Source organism: Lissotriton vulgaris, chromosome 7 (genome assembly GCF_964263255.1).
Source record: "Lissotriton vulgaris chromosome 7, aLisVul1.2, whole genome shotgun sequence".
Classification (NCBI taxonomy): Eukaryota; Metazoa; Chordata; class Amphibia; order Caudata; family Salamandridae; genus Lissotriton; species Lissotriton vulgaris.
In genome coordinates, this window is record NC_141695.1 from 856,210,242 (window position 1) to 856,232,365 (window position 22,124).

General features: G+C 44.5%; 1 protein-coding gene across 6 annotated transcripts in view; it reads right to left on the reverse strand.

Moving 5' to 3' along the window:
- SGCD (sarcoglycan delta) overlaps positions 1–22,124 on the reverse strand; it is a 1,117,370-nt gene that overhangs the window by 436,595 nt on the left and 658,651 nt on the right. For 4 of the 6 annotated variants that reach the window (XM_086931235.1, XM_086931238.1, XM_086931236.1 and 1 more), the window contains one exon: positions 8,488–8,673. In XM_086931235.1, the coding sequence (XP_086787361.1) occupies positions 8,488–8,673 (186 nt within the window). Of the gene's footprint in view, positions 1–8,487; positions 8,674–19,326; positions 19,843–22,124 lie in introns of those variants that run through there. The other 2 variants (XM_086931239.1, XM_086931240.1) reach the window with 2 other exon arrangements.

Sequence of the window (22,124 nt, forward strand, 5' to 3'; positions counted from 1 at the left end):
TTCTGCGTAGATCTTTATAGGGCGCTACTTCAGACAGTTGGTGTAATATGCCTCCAAAGCCTCCAAATCCTCTGAAAACGCCCGTTACTAGGAGTGTAAAAACGAAGACCCTAGTGATGGCTGAGGGCGTTATGGATTCAGAAGCTGCTGGCTCCGTGCAGGACACTCAGATAGCTAGTGAGTCAGTTACAATGCAGCAGTCATTGAGCCATAAAAGAGGTAGTGAGCGTGTTAATAAAAATAATTTGTTAGCTCAAACTGTACCAGCTCTGTTTGAGAAGCAGTCAATTAAAAATGTGCAGATTCAGCGTGCTGAAACTGTAACTGTAGCCTCTGACTCAGACCCGGATTCTGTAATTAATGGTTACAGCACTGTGATCACCACAATCCAGGAGGAATTCTCTCAAGAGGCTTTGACTAATCCACCTGAAACATATGAAGTAGTGCAAACGCCTGAGTCCGAGCCTGAGTCCGAAATTGCAGGAAATGGCATTATGGGAACTGTAGTTTCCGGAGTACATTCTGGTGTAGCTAATGAAAGTTTGGGTGGAATGTCTATCAATTCAGGAGCGATATCTGTGACGGAGGCAATTAAACTCCCTGGTCAAGACTTTACTGACTCACAAGAAATTACTGATACATTTTTTTAATGTCGGATCATACGTCAAATGAAAGCACTGATAGAGACTGGGCTGATTATCCAGGTGATAGCAGCCTGGATGAGGAATCTAGGTTTAGTGGGATTTCTCCAGGGTCAGCTATCATGGTCAAGAAACACAGAGCCAGAAAATCACAGGGTGTGAGAAATAAACCCAGTGATCCTAAATCCTTTATTCGAGACAGCGTGTCAGCCCAGCTCTTTAGGAGAGCATGCACAACGTGAGGAGTCTGATCAGGAAGTGACATTAACTATGATCTATCAGACGATGATCTCACATAGATCTGAGACAAAGACTGAGACTGCCCGCACTCAAGCTACCTGTCGTAAGGTACACAACGCTGTTAGGCGTATTACGAAAATATGTACTGACATTTCCATGAGGCCAAGACAAGAATCTACTCTTGAGGATGAAGTTGCTGCACAGAAATTAGAACTCTCTTCTGTTAAAGCGCAACGGGATGACATCAGTCTTAAGCTCACAGAGTTAGAAAATCAATCTCGGAGAAATAATCTGCGAGTCTTGGGGATCCCGGAAAATCTAGGGGTATCTGATATACGGAATTTTGTCTGTGAACTGTTCTCCGAGGCATTCCCAGAACTTACATCATGGGACTGGGCTGTAGTAATCGAGCGAGCGCATCGTTTTCCATTCTCAAATAATAAAGCCAGGCAAAAAGTAGGTGATCATCCAAGAGCAATATTGGTTAGATTCAACAAATTTTTGGCCAGGGAAGCTGTCTTTGGTCTGGCAAGACCAGACAAGAAACGATCTGCCAAGGGGTGTAATTTTTTCATCAGGCCTGATTTTTGCCAGGCAACTGTATCTAAACGGTGGCACCTTAGGCAGCTGATTGCTGGATTTCAGGAAAAGGGTGCTGTAGTATATATGCAAAATCCGGCTAAACTAAAAGGTATTGTGAAGGGTCAAACAAAAAGAAATTTCTCTGAAATTGCGGCAAAAGAATACCTAACCACATTATGAAAAAAATTATGAATTTAAAAGATGATTTTTTTTCCTTGTATCTCTATGTTCTATACGTAATTATCAGTAATATCAGTTCATTAATGATGGCTAGGTTAAGACGGTTTATTGTCATAGATATCCTTTTTTTTCTGACCTCGGAATGGAGGGGGGGTGGGCACTCTGTGTTCCCAGGGACTGATAGTCTTTGTGCCTCATATGGTGGGTTGGGGAGGGAGGAGGGGAAGGAGTGGGGGTGGGGAGCTGGCGAAGAGGGGGTTGTGGGGGTGTGATGGTGGTGGGGAGGGTGTAAATCAGCAACAGATGTTATTGAGCATGGGCTCGTTGGGGCTCGCTTTAATTTGTTTTGGAATTCGAATTCTTTCACTAGATACGGTATGAAAATGAAAAAGAAAGTCGTAATGCTGTTCTTGTGTATTTTTTATTTACAAAATGGATAGGAAAGTAAAGTTTTGCACGCTAAATGTTAACAGCCTTAACGATGCAAAAAAAAAGGAATTTTGGCTAAAATTATACAATTGCTGCATATAGATATCCTTTGTTTACAGGAAACACAAGTCGCCTGGGAAAAAAGGGACTGGTTAAAAAATCTTGGGCTAGATTTGCTAATATGTTCCAATCAAACAGGGATCAAGAGGGGAGTTGATATTTTTATGCAGCGAGGTCTAGGGGTATGTCTCAAAACTTCAGCAGATAATTGGGGGCGATGGGGATTGGTAGAACTTCAGATATCTCAAACTAAGTTTACGATTTGTACTATATACGGTCCAAACCTAGACGATTCTGAGCTGTTGAACTTTTTGAACCTAGAGCTTGCCTTATGGAGCCAACCTATTATTCTTTGCGGGGATTTAAATATTCACATTGAAGCCGAGTGTGATATTAAGCAAAGCAAGGAATATTTGGGATATAAACCTCGGATCTATAGAGCTCTTCGTAATTTAGTGCAGGATAACGGGCTCATGGATGTTTGGCATACCTTATGCCCAGAGGATCCTGGATATAGTTTTTTTTCTGCCCCCATCGGAAATTTGTTCGTCTTGATTACTTTTTTGTTTCTCAATATCTCATTGATAAAATAGAGAGTCGAAATTCTCCCCAAACTGCTGTCAGACCATAATTTACTGTTATTAGATATTAGACTATCTTCTGTTATAGAAGGTTCTAAAATGAAATGGTCGTTTCAAAGGAATTTATTATTCGAGGATGATTATTTGCAGTATATGACTAAAATTATTCAAGAGTTCTTTCAGACTAATAACAATACTGCTTCTGTTCCAATTGACTGGGATACATTTAAATCTATAATCAGGGGGGGAACTCTTAATTACTCGAATTTCCAGCAAAAAAACAAACGAAATAAGTTTAAAAGTGATTGTGATACTGTTTTGAAGGCAGAGATAAAACTAGCAGAAAATATTAAATCCAGTCGACATATTGAAGAAGCCCAAGTAGATCTGCCTATCAAACGCAGCATAGTCTACTCCCATAGAGCGGACCAGGTTGCGTGTAAGTTTAGGCAATATAAAACAGAAAGTTACGAATTAAGTGAACAAACGGGTAAAATATTAGCCCAGAGATTACGGCAAAAGGCAGCACTCAATGAAATTTTAAAAATCCGAGATTTAAATGGGATTATCAGGACCTCTAAAGGAGAGATACTAGAAGCATTTAGGGAGTTTTATCAGTCTTTATACCATCAGCCTGACGATGTTGTGGATATTGGAATAAAGACCTCACAATATCTGGAAAGTATAGATAATGCTGGATTATCAGAAGAGCAGAAAAGTACATGGTCTGCTCCTATTGCATGGGAGGAAATCGAGGTAGCAATTCTGGGCTTCGCCGATGTGAAGGCAATGGGACCAGACAATGTGCCCTTAGAATTTTATCGTGTATTCCGGAACGATCTCAAGCCCGAAATGCTTAAAGTATTCCACAAGACTTTTTAGGTAATCCCCCCGACTCATGGTCGTTAGCTACCATAGTTATTTTAAAAAAGAAAGGGAAGGCTGATGACGAGTTAGGGTCATACAGACCCATTTCTCTTATTACTGCTGATAGCAAGATTTTTTCCAAAATACTCGCAAATAGACTGAATGATTTTATGCCGACTCTTGTCTCAGTGAGACAACATGGATTTATCTCGAAGCAAGATACTACAGACCATGTTAAGAAAATTATATAACTTCTAGACTGGGCGCAGGCCACGGAATCCCAGGTTGCGGTGGCCCTGTTGGATGCTGAAAAAGCGTTCGACAGGGTCGCCTGGGGGTTCCTGTGGTCTGGAAGGGATTTCTTAAGGAAGATATAGAGGCAATAAAAGCACTCTATCTTCACCCGAAGGCCGCTATTCGGTTAACAGACACATTATCTGAGAATTTTATGATAACAAGGGGGACAAGGCAAGGTTGTCCTTGCTCCCCCTTGTTGTTTGCTTTGTATATAGAACCTTACCTTAATAAGTTGGAAAAGGAGGTATGCTATAAAACGAATTTAAAGTATTCGCGTACGCTGATGATGTCGCTATCACCACTTCGGACATCTGGGGGGTTCTATCTAAAATAATTGATTTACCTAATGAATTTGGAGGTCTTTCAGGATATAAGTTAAACATCACAAAAACGCAGTTAATCCACTCAGAAAAGGGCCGGCCTAACGATATAGTCTTTGCACCAGAGGCACACTATCTCGGGATCATACTATCTCCTGAAGTGGATGACATAGTGCGTCTTAATATAGAGCCGGTGTTAAAATCTGCAAATCGAACTTTGGAAAGGCTAAATAATCTACATTTTTCACTTTATGGCCGTACTAATATATTAAAAATTATGATCTTTCCTAAATTTTTTTATTTATTCCGCACCATACATCTTCTGTTTTCATCTTTTTATTTTTCTAAAATTGATAGAATGTCTTCCAGGTTTCTTTGGGGATACCATCGATCCAGAAGGGCCCTGAAATGGTGCACACTCCCAAGAACGAAGGGCGGCTGGGGGATTCCCAATTTTCGGTTATACTATTGGGCTATCTTACTTAGACATATGGGCATACTAATTTTTCCAGACATTAGATTGGAAGAGTTGGTTACCCCATCGATTTATGAAATGTTATTAGGGGAGAAAGCTCATCAATGGTTAGTAAAAATACTAGAGCCTAGCTATTATAAAAAGACGAAATTTAAAATTATGATAATGGCTTTGGTACTCTGGAAGCAAATTACAAAGAAAATTCTTCAATGTGGTGATTTAAATTACTACTCTCCGGTTTTGAATAACGGTATGCTTCCTGAGATTTTTAAAGATCAAGTCATGAGTGGATGGCATTCACCGGGGATCCGGTCACTAGGAGACCTTTATCAAGTTAGTCAGGCTGCTTCTTTTTCTTTTTTACAACAGGAATATAATTTACCTAGAAATGATTTCTTTAAATATCTTCAAGTATGGAGCTTCCTGGAATCTAAGGGTCTCCTTGATAATTCATCAATGACTAAAATTAACATTCTGGAAACTAGTAGAAGGGTAAAAAAAAATTGGTATAGTATATCAAATGATGATAAATCAAATTAAAGATGATTTGTGTTTGGTTGAGAGCAAATGGCAGTGGAAACTCGAATTAGTAAATGTTGATATATCCAGAGCAATTGACTTATCAATAAGGATGTTATTTAATGGCTCGCTACAAAGCCAACATTTTATGGCTATTTTTGATTTATATTATTCTCCTGCTCAGTTGGCAAAATGGAAAGTTAGAAATGGTGACAAGTGTAAACGATGTGATTATGTAGCTGCTGATTCCATACATATGTTTTTTAATTGCCCGAAACTTTCTCAATTCATTACGGATGTTGAATTTTTCTTAAATAATAGTCTGGGCATTGATATACGATTGACTGCTGAAATGATTATTCCTGGTCTCCAAACAAACCAAATTGGAAAAAGGTCAGCAGCTGAAGAAGGATTTTTATTTATTTGTATGTCAATTTACCGTTTCTGCATCACTACTTCTCGTTGGCTAGATTCTGAGCCACCAGTATTTAATCACTGGCAATTAAAATTTCTTTCTATATACCAATTAGAAATGGCGATTTATAGATCCAAAGGACAAAAAAAGAAAATATTCGGGCAAAATGTATGGGCTTTTATTTCAAAATGGATCTGACTCTGTAATGTCTTTTTGCTCTTTTTAATTTTGTCACTATTGGGCAATATTTATGTTACTGCATATTCTAATTGGATATGTTGATGTATATATTTTCTTTACTTTTGCCCTCTATTTTGTATCTTGTTCAATATACAACTGATTGCGGAAATAAAATTAATAAAAAAAAAAATACAATGTACAATGACACAAGCAAATGAAAAAACTGAGCAGCCAGGTGGCGGAGCTTCACGTCCATACCTTAATACAGCATGCCTCGCAGAGCATCGCATGCGCTGCCAAGGCTTGACCTAAAAAAATATGGTAACAAGGTTATGCTCCAGGGGAGGGACAAACACAAGATGGAATGATGAGAGAAGAAAATTCAGTAAGTAAGACGAAAGCAAATAAGAGTGACAATAAAGCCAGCTTCCATTCTATGATAGTTAAGACTTAAAAATGCAAGTGTTGCTTTTTTCAGTAACGCTGCACTTAATTCATTTCATTGGAACGCATTACAATTTCAAAGTATACTATCAGATCCACCTCTTACTATTTCTCAGTTAAAAAAGAATTAACAAGGTACAAACCATCCAAACTTTAAGAAAACAAGATCTTCGGGAAAGGCCTTCGGGAAAGCAGCTTATAAAGTAGTTTGTGAAGCTCACTTGTTTGAGGATCAGAACGCAAAAGAGAGATAATGAAAGCTCATTAGTCTACACTAATTATGTTGTTCTCATAGTTTGACTTGCTGGACCTGTTGCTTGGTTAAAATAATGTGCATGCAGCTCGTTTCTATTGTATGACTGCCAATGGTGTATTATGCATAGCATGCATGGAGCACTCTCCTTTTTATCCATTTTTTTCTATTATTCTCTGCATGTTGTAGTACTCTTTTTGATACAGACTGCCTGCTTTCATGTTTACAATATGCAAATAAATACATGTGTCAGTAAAAATGCTACTCTAATTAATCATGCCTCAAACCAAAGTAGAGAGCTCTTTGAGAGTTTTTAGAGAAGTAACTTGTCCCGAAAATCTGAAGGAGACTCTTAATTCAAAACAACACTGTGAGAACCTGGTGACATTCGTTGAAAATACATTTTCAATGTTCAAGAAGATATATGCAAAATAATGGAATTTTCACCCTGTGACCCGAATCAACCAACTCCCATCCAATCAATCTTCTCATTTTCAGCACTGAGCCCTGAACAACGGCCTATACTGGATGGTAAAGGTTAAGTTCCAGCTATACCGACGAAACCATGTTCAGCTTCTGTAATAAAATACAACTTCTCCCCATACGGTATGGAGATACCAGATATCATAAAGAGCGCAATCTGCAACTGAAAAGTACCTCGTGTATGACAACACGCAACAGTAAATCATCTGCCGAATCAAAAGGACTTGGCAAGTTATAGCCTAACATTAAATCTCTCATTCACGAGCAATATCTTGCAAGGGAAACTAACATGGTGTGTACATCCTAACAATTTTTATACAATGGAGAGTCAGACTTTGGACCAGGGAGTGGGATGCCAGCCAGCCAGCCGAGTGGAGTGGGATGCCAACCAGAAACATTGATCCTACTCAACTATCTGAGAGAAACAACACAGCCAACCAAAACATACCGGTGCAGAGAGTAATATGCTAATTAATACCATTGTGAAGTGTGAGGGGGTGCCATGACTAATGAGAGGCAAAACCTCAAGTAAGTATTGATATCACTTCCCTCCTTCAACAATGGTGATCAATTTTTTATTTGACAATGATTGGTATAGATCGAACATGACCCAAGCGGGTATTAAATGGCTTTACACAAGCGGTGAGACAGACAATAGTGGCAAAGCAAGAGTAATATACAGTAACAGTAGTATGCAACAGTAGTAACAGGAACGTAAGGACAAACTAATGGAGGATATCAGAGCCATGTCATTGCAAAATACCATGTGTAGGCAGCGATGCCAACAAGAACGGCTGAGACTGAGCTTTAAGCACAGAGAAGTACTCATAAGTAAAGATTTCACTTCCCTTTTGAAGGACTCTGTTGATGGAATCAGTATAATTTCTGCAGTCAGGGAGTTCCAGATATCAATTGTATAAATACTCTGTGCATCTGCATATAAGGTTTATGCCATGGAATTTCCCATGAGCATCTGCCTACATGGTTCATGCCATGACATTTTCTTGTGCATAACAAATGTATTTAACCAATACCAGGATTCAAGGTATTACATTTGTGCAGCAAGGTAAAATCACTCTCAAGATATATAGTAATGGATAGGTGAGTTGTTTCCATGTGTAAAGTTGTTACAATCAAACTGTGAGGCAGTGAAAAGTGTTTTTGGTGTCACTTTTCTTGTACTGTGGTAATGAACTCTAATTTGACATCAATAAGATATTACTAAATTTAATTAACTCTACTTTCAAAGTAACTTCCAGAACAATTCTGAAATTCCACATTGTAGAATCGCTCCAACAACACATGCAACCATACACCAACAAAACAACATGCTATTAAAGGACGGTCCCTTCAGACTTGTTTATGACCTTCCAGGTCCACGCGGAACAGCGCCCAGATTAAGAATGCCCTTTGATATCATAACAATGGTGATAGGCAATATATGAATGGGAATAACAGAACAAGCCAACAGTGCTGCCTGAACTCTGTTGTTGCATACGAAAACAGCCACACTGTACTTACAATTGTGAAATTCATGACTTTGAGGATCCAGATGGTCATTGCCAAATTCACCAGAATGAGTATCATGAGGAGGAGCACAAAGAAGTATAGGCATCTCTTCCGCCAGCCATAAATCCCCACCTTGTAGACCTGCGGTCCCTCAGAACCCGGGATGTTATTCCTGTGCGCATACTGTTCCTGAGGCATCTGAAAAGAATACAGAGGGATCAATGAAAATGAGATGCTATGACGGAAATGTGAACTATCCAAATCTACTTCCAAATCAATGTCGTTTCCCTCTTCCATGTTACCCAACATTTCACTCTTTCCTCTCTTTTCTACCATTCAGTCTTCACATCTCTCTTAAACCCCTTCCTTTGATACAACTTGATGGTCAGTCATACTAAGGATGTATCCACCACCAGATTTAGACATGTTTAAATGCACTAGATTTCAAACAAAACATGACTCTTGTGATAATGATATGATATGATAATATCCAAATTATGTTGGTACAGATATTGCATATATTTTCATATCATTCATCTCACAACAGTACCAACCGTAATAAATAATACAGCACCGAAAAGGAACACAATAATCAGAGAAATGTACACATTTCCCACACAGCTTAGAAGCATGACATATTTGGGCCTTATATAGCTTACAATGGCGTCCACTGTTCATAAAACAATGAAACATCCATCAAACAGCCAACAGCTACTATGGTTTAAAGTTGCACTGTTGCCCTTAACAAGTCAATTATGTCTGGCACGTGCTCCAAGCTGCTAAATGCACATATCAATCTTCACAGATGTATCTACCTGAATTGGTAATGACTTCCGACAATTCAGGTAAAAACAAGACTAACCATGTCCATATACATAGAATCAAACCTGCACACAAAAGCACCACACACCATCGAAATGGCTGTGGGGTTTCAAGAGTTAGTAAGTTGCTCAACACATGACCCAATGGCTATGGGGTCAAGGTGGGGATGACCACTCTGTTTGGGGCAGGACTTCCACCACTGATTTTCCTGCCAGGTACATCCATGGGAAACATGGTGCCCCCATCGAGAAAATAAGAAGCGGAGCCTGATGTCCATGTGAAGGAGCAACCCTCTTTGTGCATCACTTTAGTGGCATTTTAAGTTTATCTGTCCCTATAATCCCCAGCTTTTGGGAGTTTCTTTCCACAGAACAAAAAGAGTGCCACATATGCTGCAACAACATGGTGGCCCATGCAGCATTCAGTTTCAGCAAAATGTTCCCCACCAAGCAGCCAGGATATTTAAATACAGTGAACAGACACTTGCAGACACTTGTAGGCAGGAAGAGCAAGGGCCTCTGCTGGCTCAGGCCAGCATGTTACACACCAAGGGCAGAAGGGGGCCATCCAGGGCTTTAAATGGGCCGGGTCTCAACGGTGCTGAGCACGGCAGTTTTTTAAAGGGGGCCTCGAAACGGGTCTCTATCGGGATCTGGTCTGTGCCCTGGCACAGGCGGTCTGTTTTTTTCCCCCACTGCAGTGACAGCAGGCACATCGATGTGCGCATGCTCACACTGCTCACAAGTGGAGAAGTGATGGCATGATGTCATGCCAGGTGAGCGTTGTAGGAGAAGGGAAATCCTTCAAAGAGAGTCATTTTCCCATCTCTGTTGGAAAATCAGGGCCAGCAACAATCTGGTGGTGCCAGCGGGGATTTAAGTGGAAGCTTTTTCAATATTATGTACAAGCCATAGTGGCTGCTTATTTATCTTATGTAACTAACAGCCATTGACTAAGCCAAGAGTCCTGGCTTGTTGTAGATATAATGTTACGTGTTGTATCATATGGATGCAATGACAAAAGGCAAAATACAAGTCGGGCAGCACAATATGCTAAACACAGATTTTTAGCTTACGTTTTTTTAATTCACACCCTTAATTGCAATGGCCACGCCCCTTTGAGAGACCCCCCAGTTTTTTCATCACCCTTAAAGCCCTGGGGCTATCATTAGGAGAAGTGTGGCTCACTGGTTAGAGGAGGCAGACCTGGAAGCAGAGGTCAGCCCGGTACCAGGGTTCAATTCCCGGCTCGGCGGGGTCTTGAGTCCTAAAATGTCCACGGACTCGACAATTCTCGCTCCGGTGCCTACTCGATTCACGTGTTCACACTCTGCGACTCTGGGCAATAGCTTGCTTAATCTCCACAATGGCCCCTCGCGGCGGGATGTCTGGCTTTCACCTGTTGATACCCTGCCGGGGTTATCTCGCAGGGGAATTCCAGGACGGGTTCCCTAAGCAAGCGCTTAGAGACCGGTTGGTGATTTGCGCTATATAAATTCCTGTACATTTACATTTAGCTTGGAGTGTTATTTTATCAAAGAATAGAAGAATAGAAGTTTCAAATTATTGGCAAGGTGGAAAAAATGAACATTTGCTTTGTTCAAATCGGGGACTTTGGTCACTCACCAGCAACCTAGTTTCCCTGGTAGGTCAGAGAAAAAAATATAGATAACAGGGTGGAAATGAAATTGAACTATAAAAGTGAACAACATTCTTTCGCTGCCACCTATTTCGGTACCAAATTGCATCTGTTGCAATGCTGTTTGGAACACTTTCCATTGATTTGTAATTCACCATGTGGTATTATTGTATATACTTTATTGCTGAGCACATGGACGCCTGTTTACACACAATCAATGAACAATCAGGTGTGTTCTCGATTTGACTACTACAAATTAAGGATGTGTCTGGTTTCACAACAATGCAAGTCCATGGCTGCCAATTTACTTAAAGCATTCCAATTTACAATATATTCAATATAATTTTCCTAAAATCAAACCCACTTGCTATAAGGTTTTATTGTTACAGGTTCCTACCACAGTTAATATTAACAAGGTGACCAACATTTTAAAACATTATGAATACAGATCGAACGAATTGCACAATTTAAAAGATTTTTACACACCGACAATACTCTCAGTATGTATGACTAATGGATAGAAGGCCGAAGAACTTTTTTGTAGCATATCCTATTTTTAGAACTTACTGCAGCACAGACCAGAACCATTTTCATCCACATTTTCAATCCACTGCAAAGAACAGTGAACGGTTTTTATTTGTTCCCACTCCTGGCCCTCTCCGTGGAAACACCTTGTGCAAGGAGTTTCAGAGTCCCAGGCAAAAGCATACTTAAGGCACTTGCTGTCCCCAGGCAACAAGGCCTGTGTTGAGTCCATCTGTTGTAATCTTGCTGCCATCTATGGGGACTTGTTTAGGACAGCTGCCTACTAAGGCCTTACTGTAGCAATGGCTCTCCACAGAAATGCAGTGAGGTAAAAAGAGGTAACAGGGGAGAGTTTTCAAACACTTCAGAGAAACAGAGCTGCAACATAAACCGACCTGAGACGGCAGAGGAGTACTGCAGAAACATGCATTCGGCGGCAACAGTGTAGTGTGAAAACACATCTAAGAACACGCCAAAACCATGGAGGGTTAGAGTAGAAACACACGTTGGATTTCAACAAAGACCATGGAGAGACAGTTTGCTAATTTGCCTTAGACCAAGGAAGTAGTTTAGAAATAGGACTGAGAGCACAGATGGGCATTGTGGATACATCTGGCCCAGAAGAGGAGCCAAAACTCTTCTAGCTCGGGGGTTTGGGTTTTCAATTTGAGCCTTCGTGGCGGTGAGAGATTTCTCTTATCCTTAAACAGGTGTATTACTGTCAGCCCAGAGATGTATGTCCTCCTAGTGAAGGAGCCCACCATTCTCTCATGACCAAGCCAGGGTATAACATTACCATGCAAAGGGCAGGTGACTTTTTAAAGCTAAGGCGGTGCCCAAGCATTCTTCATTTTGGAGGTTTCCAATCCCTGAGACCAAAGGATGTCCCATCTCTGGTTACCAAAGATCTTTCTAACTTCCCAGCCCACAAAATGACTGGGCACTGTTGACCTAAGTGTGTCTGATTTTCTTGCCCGGGAAAATGTCAACTTTCAATTGACTTGTGGAGAAAAAAGTAGAGAGGTATGGGAATCTCTCAATCCTGATGGTGAAGGGGGCTATCAGGCTCAACACTCAATGCTGTTTTTTGTGTGCAGTTGGTGGACATCCTCATCATCCAATGGGCTGAGAGATCAGACATCCCCCTTGATCAATAGATATGAGGCATTCCGCTAGTTTGGTAGAGCACACAGAGCCTTAAATGGGTTCTCAAAACTTCACTCTTTATTTCAGCATTTCCCTGGTAGAGGAATTTGTGTCGGCAAAGAGTTCAAGAAATAGTGGGTTTGGTACTCAAATGCTTTTTCATGTCCCATATTACATGTAATATCAGGCCATAGACTTTCGAAATAAATAGTCTCCAAGACCACACTCAGAGGCACCCTCCTCTACAGGCCACCAGGACCCCGTACAAAATTCAGCGAGGACATCACTGACTTCATCACCCCACACGCCCTCCCCTCGGAAGAATACATTCTACTGGGAGACCTCAATTTCCATCTGGAAAAGAGCAACAACAGTAACACTACCACCCTTCTGGACAATCTCGCCAATCTCGGACTCAAACAACTTGTCAACACCCCCACACACTATGCAGGACACACACTCGACCCTATCTTCACTTCCAGCAAGCATATCTCCTTCACTCACACCACACCCCTCCACTGGACGGACCACAGTTGCATCCACTTCATTTACAACAAGACCACGATCCACAACCACCCTCAACCAACTCTGCGAAGAAATTGGAACAAAATCACCATCGACCAGATCTCCACTTCGCTTCTTCAAAAACCCCCTGCCTATTCAATAAACCCTAACCAAGCCACCGTCAACCTCACACAATGGCTAACCCAAACCGCCGACAAACTAGCACCCTTGAAAAAACATCAAATCAAGCAAGGAAGCAAGAACGCCTCCTGGTTCAACGATGACCTTAAGAAATCCAAGAAGCTCTGTCGCTCCCTTGAGAAAACTTGGAAAAAAGACCCAAACACTATCACCCAAGCCGCCTTCAAAAACGCCACCCGCAAACACCACCAACTAATCCGGACAGCCAAGAAATCAGCCCTCAAAGACCGACTAGACAACAACGCTCGCAACTGCAAGGAACTTTTCAACATCATCAAAGAATTCACCAACCCCACCGCCATCTCAAACGACATCACCCCCTCTCAAGTCCTCTGCGACTCCCTCGCCTCATTCTTCCATGACAAAATCGCCGACATTCATAACAGCTTTGACAACCAACCCGTAAACCAGTCCACCCCACTCACCTTCGAACCTGCACCTCCTCCGAATAACCTTTTCAACTGGAACCCAATCACCACAGAAGACACCATCCACCTGATGAACTCCATCCACTCAGGATCCCCTACTGACCCATGCCCCCATCACATCTTCAACAAAGCAAACTCCATTATCGCACCCCATTTCCGAGACGTCATCAACTACTCCCTCAACTCCGCCACATTCCCAGAATGCTGGAAACACGCCGAACTCAGCCCCCATCTGAAGAAACCCACAGCTGACCCCACCGAACTCAAAACTACCGCCCCATCTCGCTCCTCCCATTCCCTGCCAAAGTCATTGAGAAAGCCATCAACAATCAGCTCGCCGCCTTCCTCGAAACCAACAAATCACTCGACTCCTCACAGTCTGGCTTCTGAGCCAAACACAGCACCGAGACCGCCCTCATCGCAGCAACAGACGACATTCGAACACTACTGGACAACGGAGACACAGTCGCCCTCATCCTCCTTGACCTCTCCGCAGCCTTCGACACAGTCTGCCATAGCACCCTGATACAACGCCTCAGAAACATCGGAATTCAAGGAAAAGCATTGGACTGGATCATCTCGTTCCTCGCTGGAAGAACTCAGAGAGTCCGCCTCCCCCATTTTAAATCAGAGGCCTCCGAAGTCATCTGCGGCGTCCCGCAAGGGTCATCACTCAGCCCCACCCTCTTCAACGTCTACATGAGCCCCCTCGCAACCATCGCACGTCAACACAACCTCAACATCATCTCCTACGCTGATGACACTCAGCTGATCCTCTCACTCACCAAAGACCCAATCACCGCCAAAACCAACCTACATGAAGGGATGAAAGAAGTAGCCGAGTGGATGAAGCACAGCCGTCTGAAACTAAACTCGGACAAAACGGAAGTCCTCATCTTAGGTGCATCCCCTTCCGCCTGGGACGACTCTTGGTGGCCAACGGCCCTAGGAAAAGCCCTCATACCGACGGACCACGCACGGAACCTGGGCATCATCCTGGACTCTTCACTCTCGATGACCAGACAAGTCAACGCCGTCTCATCATCATGCTTCAACATCCTACGCATGCTCAAAAAAACTTTTCGCTGGATCCCCACCGAAACAAGAACAAGCATTTACAATGCAATGGTTTTGCCTTTGTTAAAGTTAGAGCTATTGGCATTGCTCTTGACATTATTTTTATTTATGTTTTTTGTAAACATAAATAAATGGCATTGTCATTTACAATGGCAATAGCTTAATCTCTTGCCCCTCTTCATGAATGATGAGATTCTTTAAAAGATGTCGGTATTTGTCTAACAAGGTTCCTTTTAAAGTTAAACTGACTGCTTGGAGCTAAGGAGTGGGTGTTCCCCATTGAAGTCGATTCACTTCTGCGGTTCTGGGGAGAAGCCGTTCAAATACTGGTTGCAGGACACCATTTATGTATTTTGTCATTTATGTTTCTGCTGCATGCTATGCTTAATTTGAACCAGTGGTTGGCGGTGGGGCCCACAGGCTCTCATTTTTGCAGACCAGCACTTATTTTCTTGCATCAGACATTTACTGAGAGCAAGAGAGGGGAAAATACACAAAAAGGAAAGAAGGAGGAAGAGAAAGAAAGAAAGAAAAACATTGCAAAGGGATAAAGCAGGAACCTGCAAGAGTTGCACTTTACAAATACTGACTAAGATACAGGGGGCGGGAGTGCCACGTGGTGGATTAGAGAGGCATGAGCTGGATTTAACACTACGAAGCCTTGGTGATTGGTGTACCACATTTAATAGCGCAGGCCACAGACATCCGAGCAGAGCTTTGGGAGCCCGCACTGATTCTTTTACAAAATAAGCACTGGCTGCATGTGGTTGGATGACGCCATAATGCTCTTAGAAGTCTTCAAAGCTTTGAGCCTGGCTTGCTTCCTGCTGCACAGTGCAGCGCACACTGCAGGCCTGCAAACCTCAAGCACTTCAGAGACAGGCACTTTGCTACAGGTGAACCTGATTTTGGGTGGTGCACTGCCAGTAAACAGAGTGCTCAGGAGTCCAGACAAAGTGTTCAAACAGCTGTTTAAAGCAGCACCGGCTGCGGGCTTCTGAGCAGACCTTTGGGCACCGGCACTCAATCTTTTACAAATTAAGCACTGATGGTGGTCCATCAGGAAGTGGGATTTTACCATTACTGCTGCAATGCAACAGAGTACTGGGGGTCTTAGCCTGACAACGGGGACTAATTGAAGCTTGTAAATGCATAGAAGATGCGAAGCCTAGAGAATATTTGTTAAAGGTAAAATACATTTTTATTTTGTGTATAGTAGCTCCCGTTGGCTGTGTCCAGCTGGCAGTACCTACTTTCATTCCCTGATTAGGCTAGGTTTAACGACTGTAGAGTGCCAGCATGTGTGAATATAGTGAAGAAATACTGCTTCAAAATGTGTTGCACCACACTGCATAGTGTGCTTTTTTTGCTGCATTATTTAGTCAACGCTGCTACATAATTTAGTACTCCTCTGCCACAAAATGCCACTTTAGAATACTTGTAATTTTAAGGAAACCAAAAGGTTTTGGCAAATGCCGGACCTAAAAAACGCAAGTTAAGTTCAGAGCTTGAACTCTGCGTTCTTGACACTTCACCTACTTTAAAGGACTGAAGATATGCATAATATGTGGAACTGGTGCTTTGTATAATCCCTTGGACACTCACTCCAAATTAGCTTCTTGTAGGTCCTTAGTATGAGCCATGAGAATGCCCTTTGCAGAACATGTGGGCCCAATACTTTTAAACCGGACCAAAATGCACTTCAAATAGCTTATGGACCCCAAACGCCCACATAAATGGTGGCATCTGCACTTGACGTAACTAGAGGGCCTGCACTTTACATAATCATTATGGCCAACACTTCACGTAAATTGTGGAACTGTCATTGCATGTAATCTGGGGACGTGATAAACCAAAAGCGCTACCTATATCCAGTATATTCTGCTCCAAACAACTTGTTCTGGCATCTTCGGCCGGTGCCGCCATTGCGAGGCCAGCATCAGGAAACAAGCGGGAGGGGGCGGGAAATGGGGAGGAGAGACGCTGACGACGGCCGGAGCAGGAAGGCGGGCATCAGGAAACAAGCGGGAGGGGGCGGAAAAGGGGGAGGAGAGACGCTGACGACGGCCGGAGCAGGAAGGCGGGCATCAGGAAACAAGCGGGAGGGGGCGGTAAAGGGGGAGGAGAGACGCTGACGACGGCCGGAGCAGGAAGGCGGGCATCAGGAAACAAGCGGGAGGGGGCGGGAAAGGGTGAGGAGAGACGCTGACGACGGCCGGAGCAGGAAGGCGGGTGCCGGCAATGCCGGAACAGATTCTGGGGCGTTCCCGGCTTTTGGCTGACGTTGCGTGACGTAGCCAAAAGCCAAAAATTCTCGGGAACGCCCCCGAATCTGGTCCGGCATTGACAGACATGCCCGTCTTCCAATGGCTAGCCTCCATTTATGGAGCTAGCCAATGAAAGACGGAGGCCGTTCCTGTCTCCCGTATACATCTCAAGAGGTTTTCGCCTGCGCGAAAAAGATGCGCAGAGCGCATCTTTTCGCCAGGCAAAACCTAAAAACGGTCACCCACGCACTGATTACAAGCCGTCTGGACTACGGAAACACCCTTTACGCCGGTACCACCGCAAAACTGCAGAAAAAACTCCAACGCATCCAAAATGCTTCAGCCAGACTCATACTAGACATCCCTCGCAAAGACCACATTTCCGGTCACCTGAAAGACCTGCACTGGCTTCCCGTCAACAAAAGGATAACGTTCCGTCTCCTCACCCACGCACACAAAGCCCTCTACGAACTTGGACCAGATTGTCTCAACACGCGCCTTTCCTTTTACACCCCCACCCGCCAGCTGCGTTCGTCCAACCAAGCCCTCGCCGCCGTCCGCGCATCCACAAAGCCACCATGGGGGGGAAGATCCTTCTCCTATTTAGCGGCCAAAACCTGGAATTCCCTTCCCATCCACCTCTGCCTCACTCAAAACCACCTAGCCTTCAGAAAACAGCTTAAAACCTGGATATTCGATAAGTAAACTCCCCCCCCCCCCCTTCCTCAAGCGCCTTGAGACCCGCTGGGTATGTAGCGCGCTATATAAATTCTGACTTGACTTGACAAATGTTGCTTCAAGATATATCCAAGTGAAAATAAATAGAAGAGATATCTGAGGGCATCAGTTACGTAGCTCATGTAAAGCACCAATTCCTTGCAACTAATCGTAGGTTGACCTAATCACTCTTTACCAAACTTCAAAGCTTCAGATACAAATCTTTTTGAAGCTTCTCATGAATTAGGAAACAATGTTATAGATGAAGATGCTTTGTATATGTGTGTGTGCAATCTTTAAATTGCATAAATGTTAAGAGCGTCTCTTGGTAATAAAACATGCTTTATAATTCACATTATGATACCTTTGCATGTTTTATGGGGTCTTTCATATCTCGACTATTATAACACCATTTGAGCCGCTGCGCTCTGACCCTTGTGGTATTTCCAAAGAGGCCTGGGTCACTTACAAGCATTGAAGCCCTAGCTTTATCAAATGTAAAAAAAAGTAACAAGTGTCTAAATCTGGGGTCCCCATTCAGCTTGAGGCCTAGACCAAAGGGTCTGGTGCCAGGACTTCATCAACCCCCTTGCTATTTTTCTCTGTGATGTGAAATCTTATGTAGGATCTTATACAGGTGGTTTTGGCAACAGCAGAAGTTTGAAAACAATGCTCCTGGAAATGCCTTGCCGTTGTGGTCAGTGAGACTGAAGAAAGGGTTGGCTCTCCACGTGTATCCCTGGCTTGTGAGACAAGGAGTTCGGGATCCCCTGTCCAAGCCGGCGACAGATCTCTGCTCATGGGTAAAGCGCCCTCTGGTACAGAAAGACTGAAGGTGGGGATGTTATTTGACATGTCTTCCGTGATGTTTTCTAGCTCTGTAAACGAAAGCAGGCACTTTTCAGTGTTTTTCTGCCGTTTGTGAATAAGGCGCAAAATGTCCTGGGAAGTGATAATGGAAAGTTGGCCACCTCACAGAGACTTGCAAACCACAAACGCACAAACCTAGCAAGTGATACTGGTATCCTCACAACATGAGCCTGCCAGAGGGCAAGGAGCCGCAGCAGACAGGAGCCTGCATTGGGTGAGAACGCTATGGCAGCGATGAAGGTTACGGGCATACACTGGGTTGAACTGGCCTAAAGGGCAATCAGGGGTGGCTGACAGACTGGTCTGACGGGTTTGTGGACTTTTTTTTAAACTATTTGTGGGCTGTTTTATGGTCTGCTGGGCCTTTTTTTACTATCAATTTCCCCGATATTAAAATAATCCATGCAGTTTTCCATAACTTGCAAAACACTTATACCGAGTACCTTTACAAGTTCAAAACTGCCCCATTTTGCAGGGTCCACATTTTCAGATCTCTAATTCACCAATGAAGGCCACATTTATTTTGGTTACGTTACAGGTCCTATTTTCGGTCCCATCCCCCCTGGCCACAAGTCTCACAATCTCTACGCCCGAGACACGGGAAAACCAGACGCCACAGCAGCTAGGGGCTGCAACGTGACCCGGCGCATCCTTACCTTGTCTGGCCCCGGGTCAGCATACAGGATTAGGTGGTGGCAATAGATCGACGGGAGGGGCGGGGATGCTGCAGCTCGCGCGCTGCGTGATGGCAGACTCGGGATCCGCCTGTTCTGTCACACTTTCCAGTAGCTGAATTGAGCCTCGGCCCTGCCCTGGGAGGCTTCCTGCTCGACTTCGTGCTTCGAAGGCAGGACGGGAACAACAGACTCCGCGAAAAGAGAAACTTTTCACTAGTGGGGCTTTCTTTGTGATCAAAGAAAGCGCCCGGGGGTTCTGGGGCTTCCTGCGCAGCACTTACCTCTGTCGCGCACACAGCCTGGACCGGCCTTTGTGCTCGTGGCTGCGGAGCCCAGCCAGGAGGGTTTCCTGCTCAGCACTTCCCGCTGTCTCGCTGTACACAGAGCCACGCTACTGCTGGAGGCCCCGGGCCAAGCCCAACTGGAAACATGTGTTAAACTCGTGCATCCCGCCTTCGCCCAGCCTGCTGCTCACCCCGCCGCCTCCGTGGCCCGGCTGCGCTGTGTTTACTTCCGCCTCTTTTCCTCACCCTCCCGCCTTCTATTTCCCTCTGCTCTGTTCCTAACGGGACTCAGACTTTCCCACTGTCCTTTCCCTCCTGCCCTTGTGTGTTGCTTTCCTATGGCCCGTCCTTCCCCTTCCCGCCGCCTGCTTTCGTCACTTTCTTTTTATCCTACTGCATTCTACATTCTTCCCCTTTCTCCACCCTGCCCATCCCTTTCTCTGCCCCTCGAACCGGTTCGCTCTCGCATTCTCTCATTTTCTTTGCTCTGCCTCTCTCGGCTCACCAATCCCCCTCCCCTCCCCTTTCTTGGTTGATTTGACCCTTCTTTTCCACTTACGCTCCAACTTCCTCGCCACCTCTCTATGGCCATCTGCCCTTTACGTCACCAAATTCTGTTTTGCTTTTTTTCTCTCCTCCTCATGTTAGTCCCATTTTCTTCCGCTCTCTCACCTCCCGCCTCACTTTTCTCGCCCATCATTTCTAGCTTCTCTTGATTCCTTCGCTCTCTGCCCCCACAGCCTCCATGCCCGTGATAGCCCCCTTGAATAAAGACTTCACACCTGTTCGAAGCTGTAAAGCAAACATTTCTCTAGGGGTTGTGTTGTGGAAGACATGTCAGACAGCTCGGGTGCTGGGCCTCTCTCCCGAGAGCGATGCTTTCTGCCAAGCCGCACGAGGCCTGTGCCAGCCAGGCGAGCTGTGAAGAGCAGGGGCAGCCGCACAGCAGCGAGCCAGCCTGCCCCAGACAGACCCGAGCAGCATGAGTTTCTTTGTCTTCCTTCCCACAGCTAGGCCAGGCTGCACAGAGCTGTACCCACATGGCTGGGAGCGGTGTGCGACTGAGTAAGACGTGTCTGTTTCACAAGCACCGTGACTCGGACGGAGAATTGAGCCTTGATAGCTGGTACCAGAACTGTGCCAACTTCCTGAGAGTTTTACCAATATAGTTCAAAGTGTAGCCATAATATCCCAGAGGCAGGCTCGGATTGGGATCACAATTAACCCCCGGAATTCCCCCCAAAACCGGCTCACCATCTGGTTAGTCTAATTAGTTTAATACAGTGTGAACTCAGCACAAAGGTACTGGAGCAATGCCCTTGGGCACCAGTCACATTGAACATTTCGAATTTATTTTTATTTTAGGGAAATTGATTTTACTTTAGGGAAGATAAAATGATTTTCCCAGAACCACAGGATGTTGAGCTGATGCCAGGACTTGAACATAGTTCCAACGTCTGCAGCTCTGACCATAACACTACATCCAATTGAGTTTTTTTTCCTCTGGAAGTGGAGGCCTCGTAGACAGGCTTATGCCAGCACTACCCAATCTCACCAACAAGACCTACAAGACACTGGGGCTGAGGTGACAACACCTGGTTCTTGGGGAGGCCACTTCTCTTACTCACCTCGTCCCCACCCACTACAGCCTCAGGGTGATGATCAGGGAGGGGAGGTGTCAAGATCAAGAAAAGCACACAGCTGCTGCTTCTCAGGTGAGAAGTGTCCATGTACAAAATCAGTTGCCTCTCCAGCGAGGTCCCTGCATACTCCCACCCTTCCCACACCCGCCATGGCCTAAACGTGATGGCCCGGCGGGTGATGATACTGTTTCTGGTAGGGCAGGCCACACGAGGCAAGGCGCCGAGGTGAGAGTGCCCCAAAGGCCAAAACAACACCTTTCCCCCTGGCCCAATGTACATCATAGCATGGGTGTGCCCATAATACTGGCACCACATTAAAGTGTCCTGGTGGGGACTGGTGAAGAAAGTAAGTCTCTTGGGCCAGTTTACAGAGCACTAAACAACCGGTCCACAGGAGACCCTGAGGCAGTGGTCCATCGCTAATGCCCAACTGCCCACCTTCCCAATCCAACCCTGCCCAGAGGTGTGTTAGCTTGCCTCAGAGGTAGACCAAACTAGCAAGCAGGAGCAGTGCCATATTGCTTGACAGCGCTACACACATACATTCAACCCCAGTCACAGATCTGGGTTGAATCCATCGTTCTTTTGCTCGCAATGCCACCCCAGTTCAGATCCGGCTATATGCAAATCAGTCTTCACCCTGCCCCTCATGGGAATAGTCCAGCCCAAACTGCCAAGCCAAGTCCTTCGAAGACTGGAGACAAGCATCCTGGGACCGGTTTTGGGGTAACACCCCTCATCAGCCAGGCTAGCTTGAACCCAGTGGCACAGTGAGCAAGGGACCCACGTCTGGTCATACCCATCCCACTTTGGGCGAAAAGTTCTTCGCAAACACATGATGGACAGAATG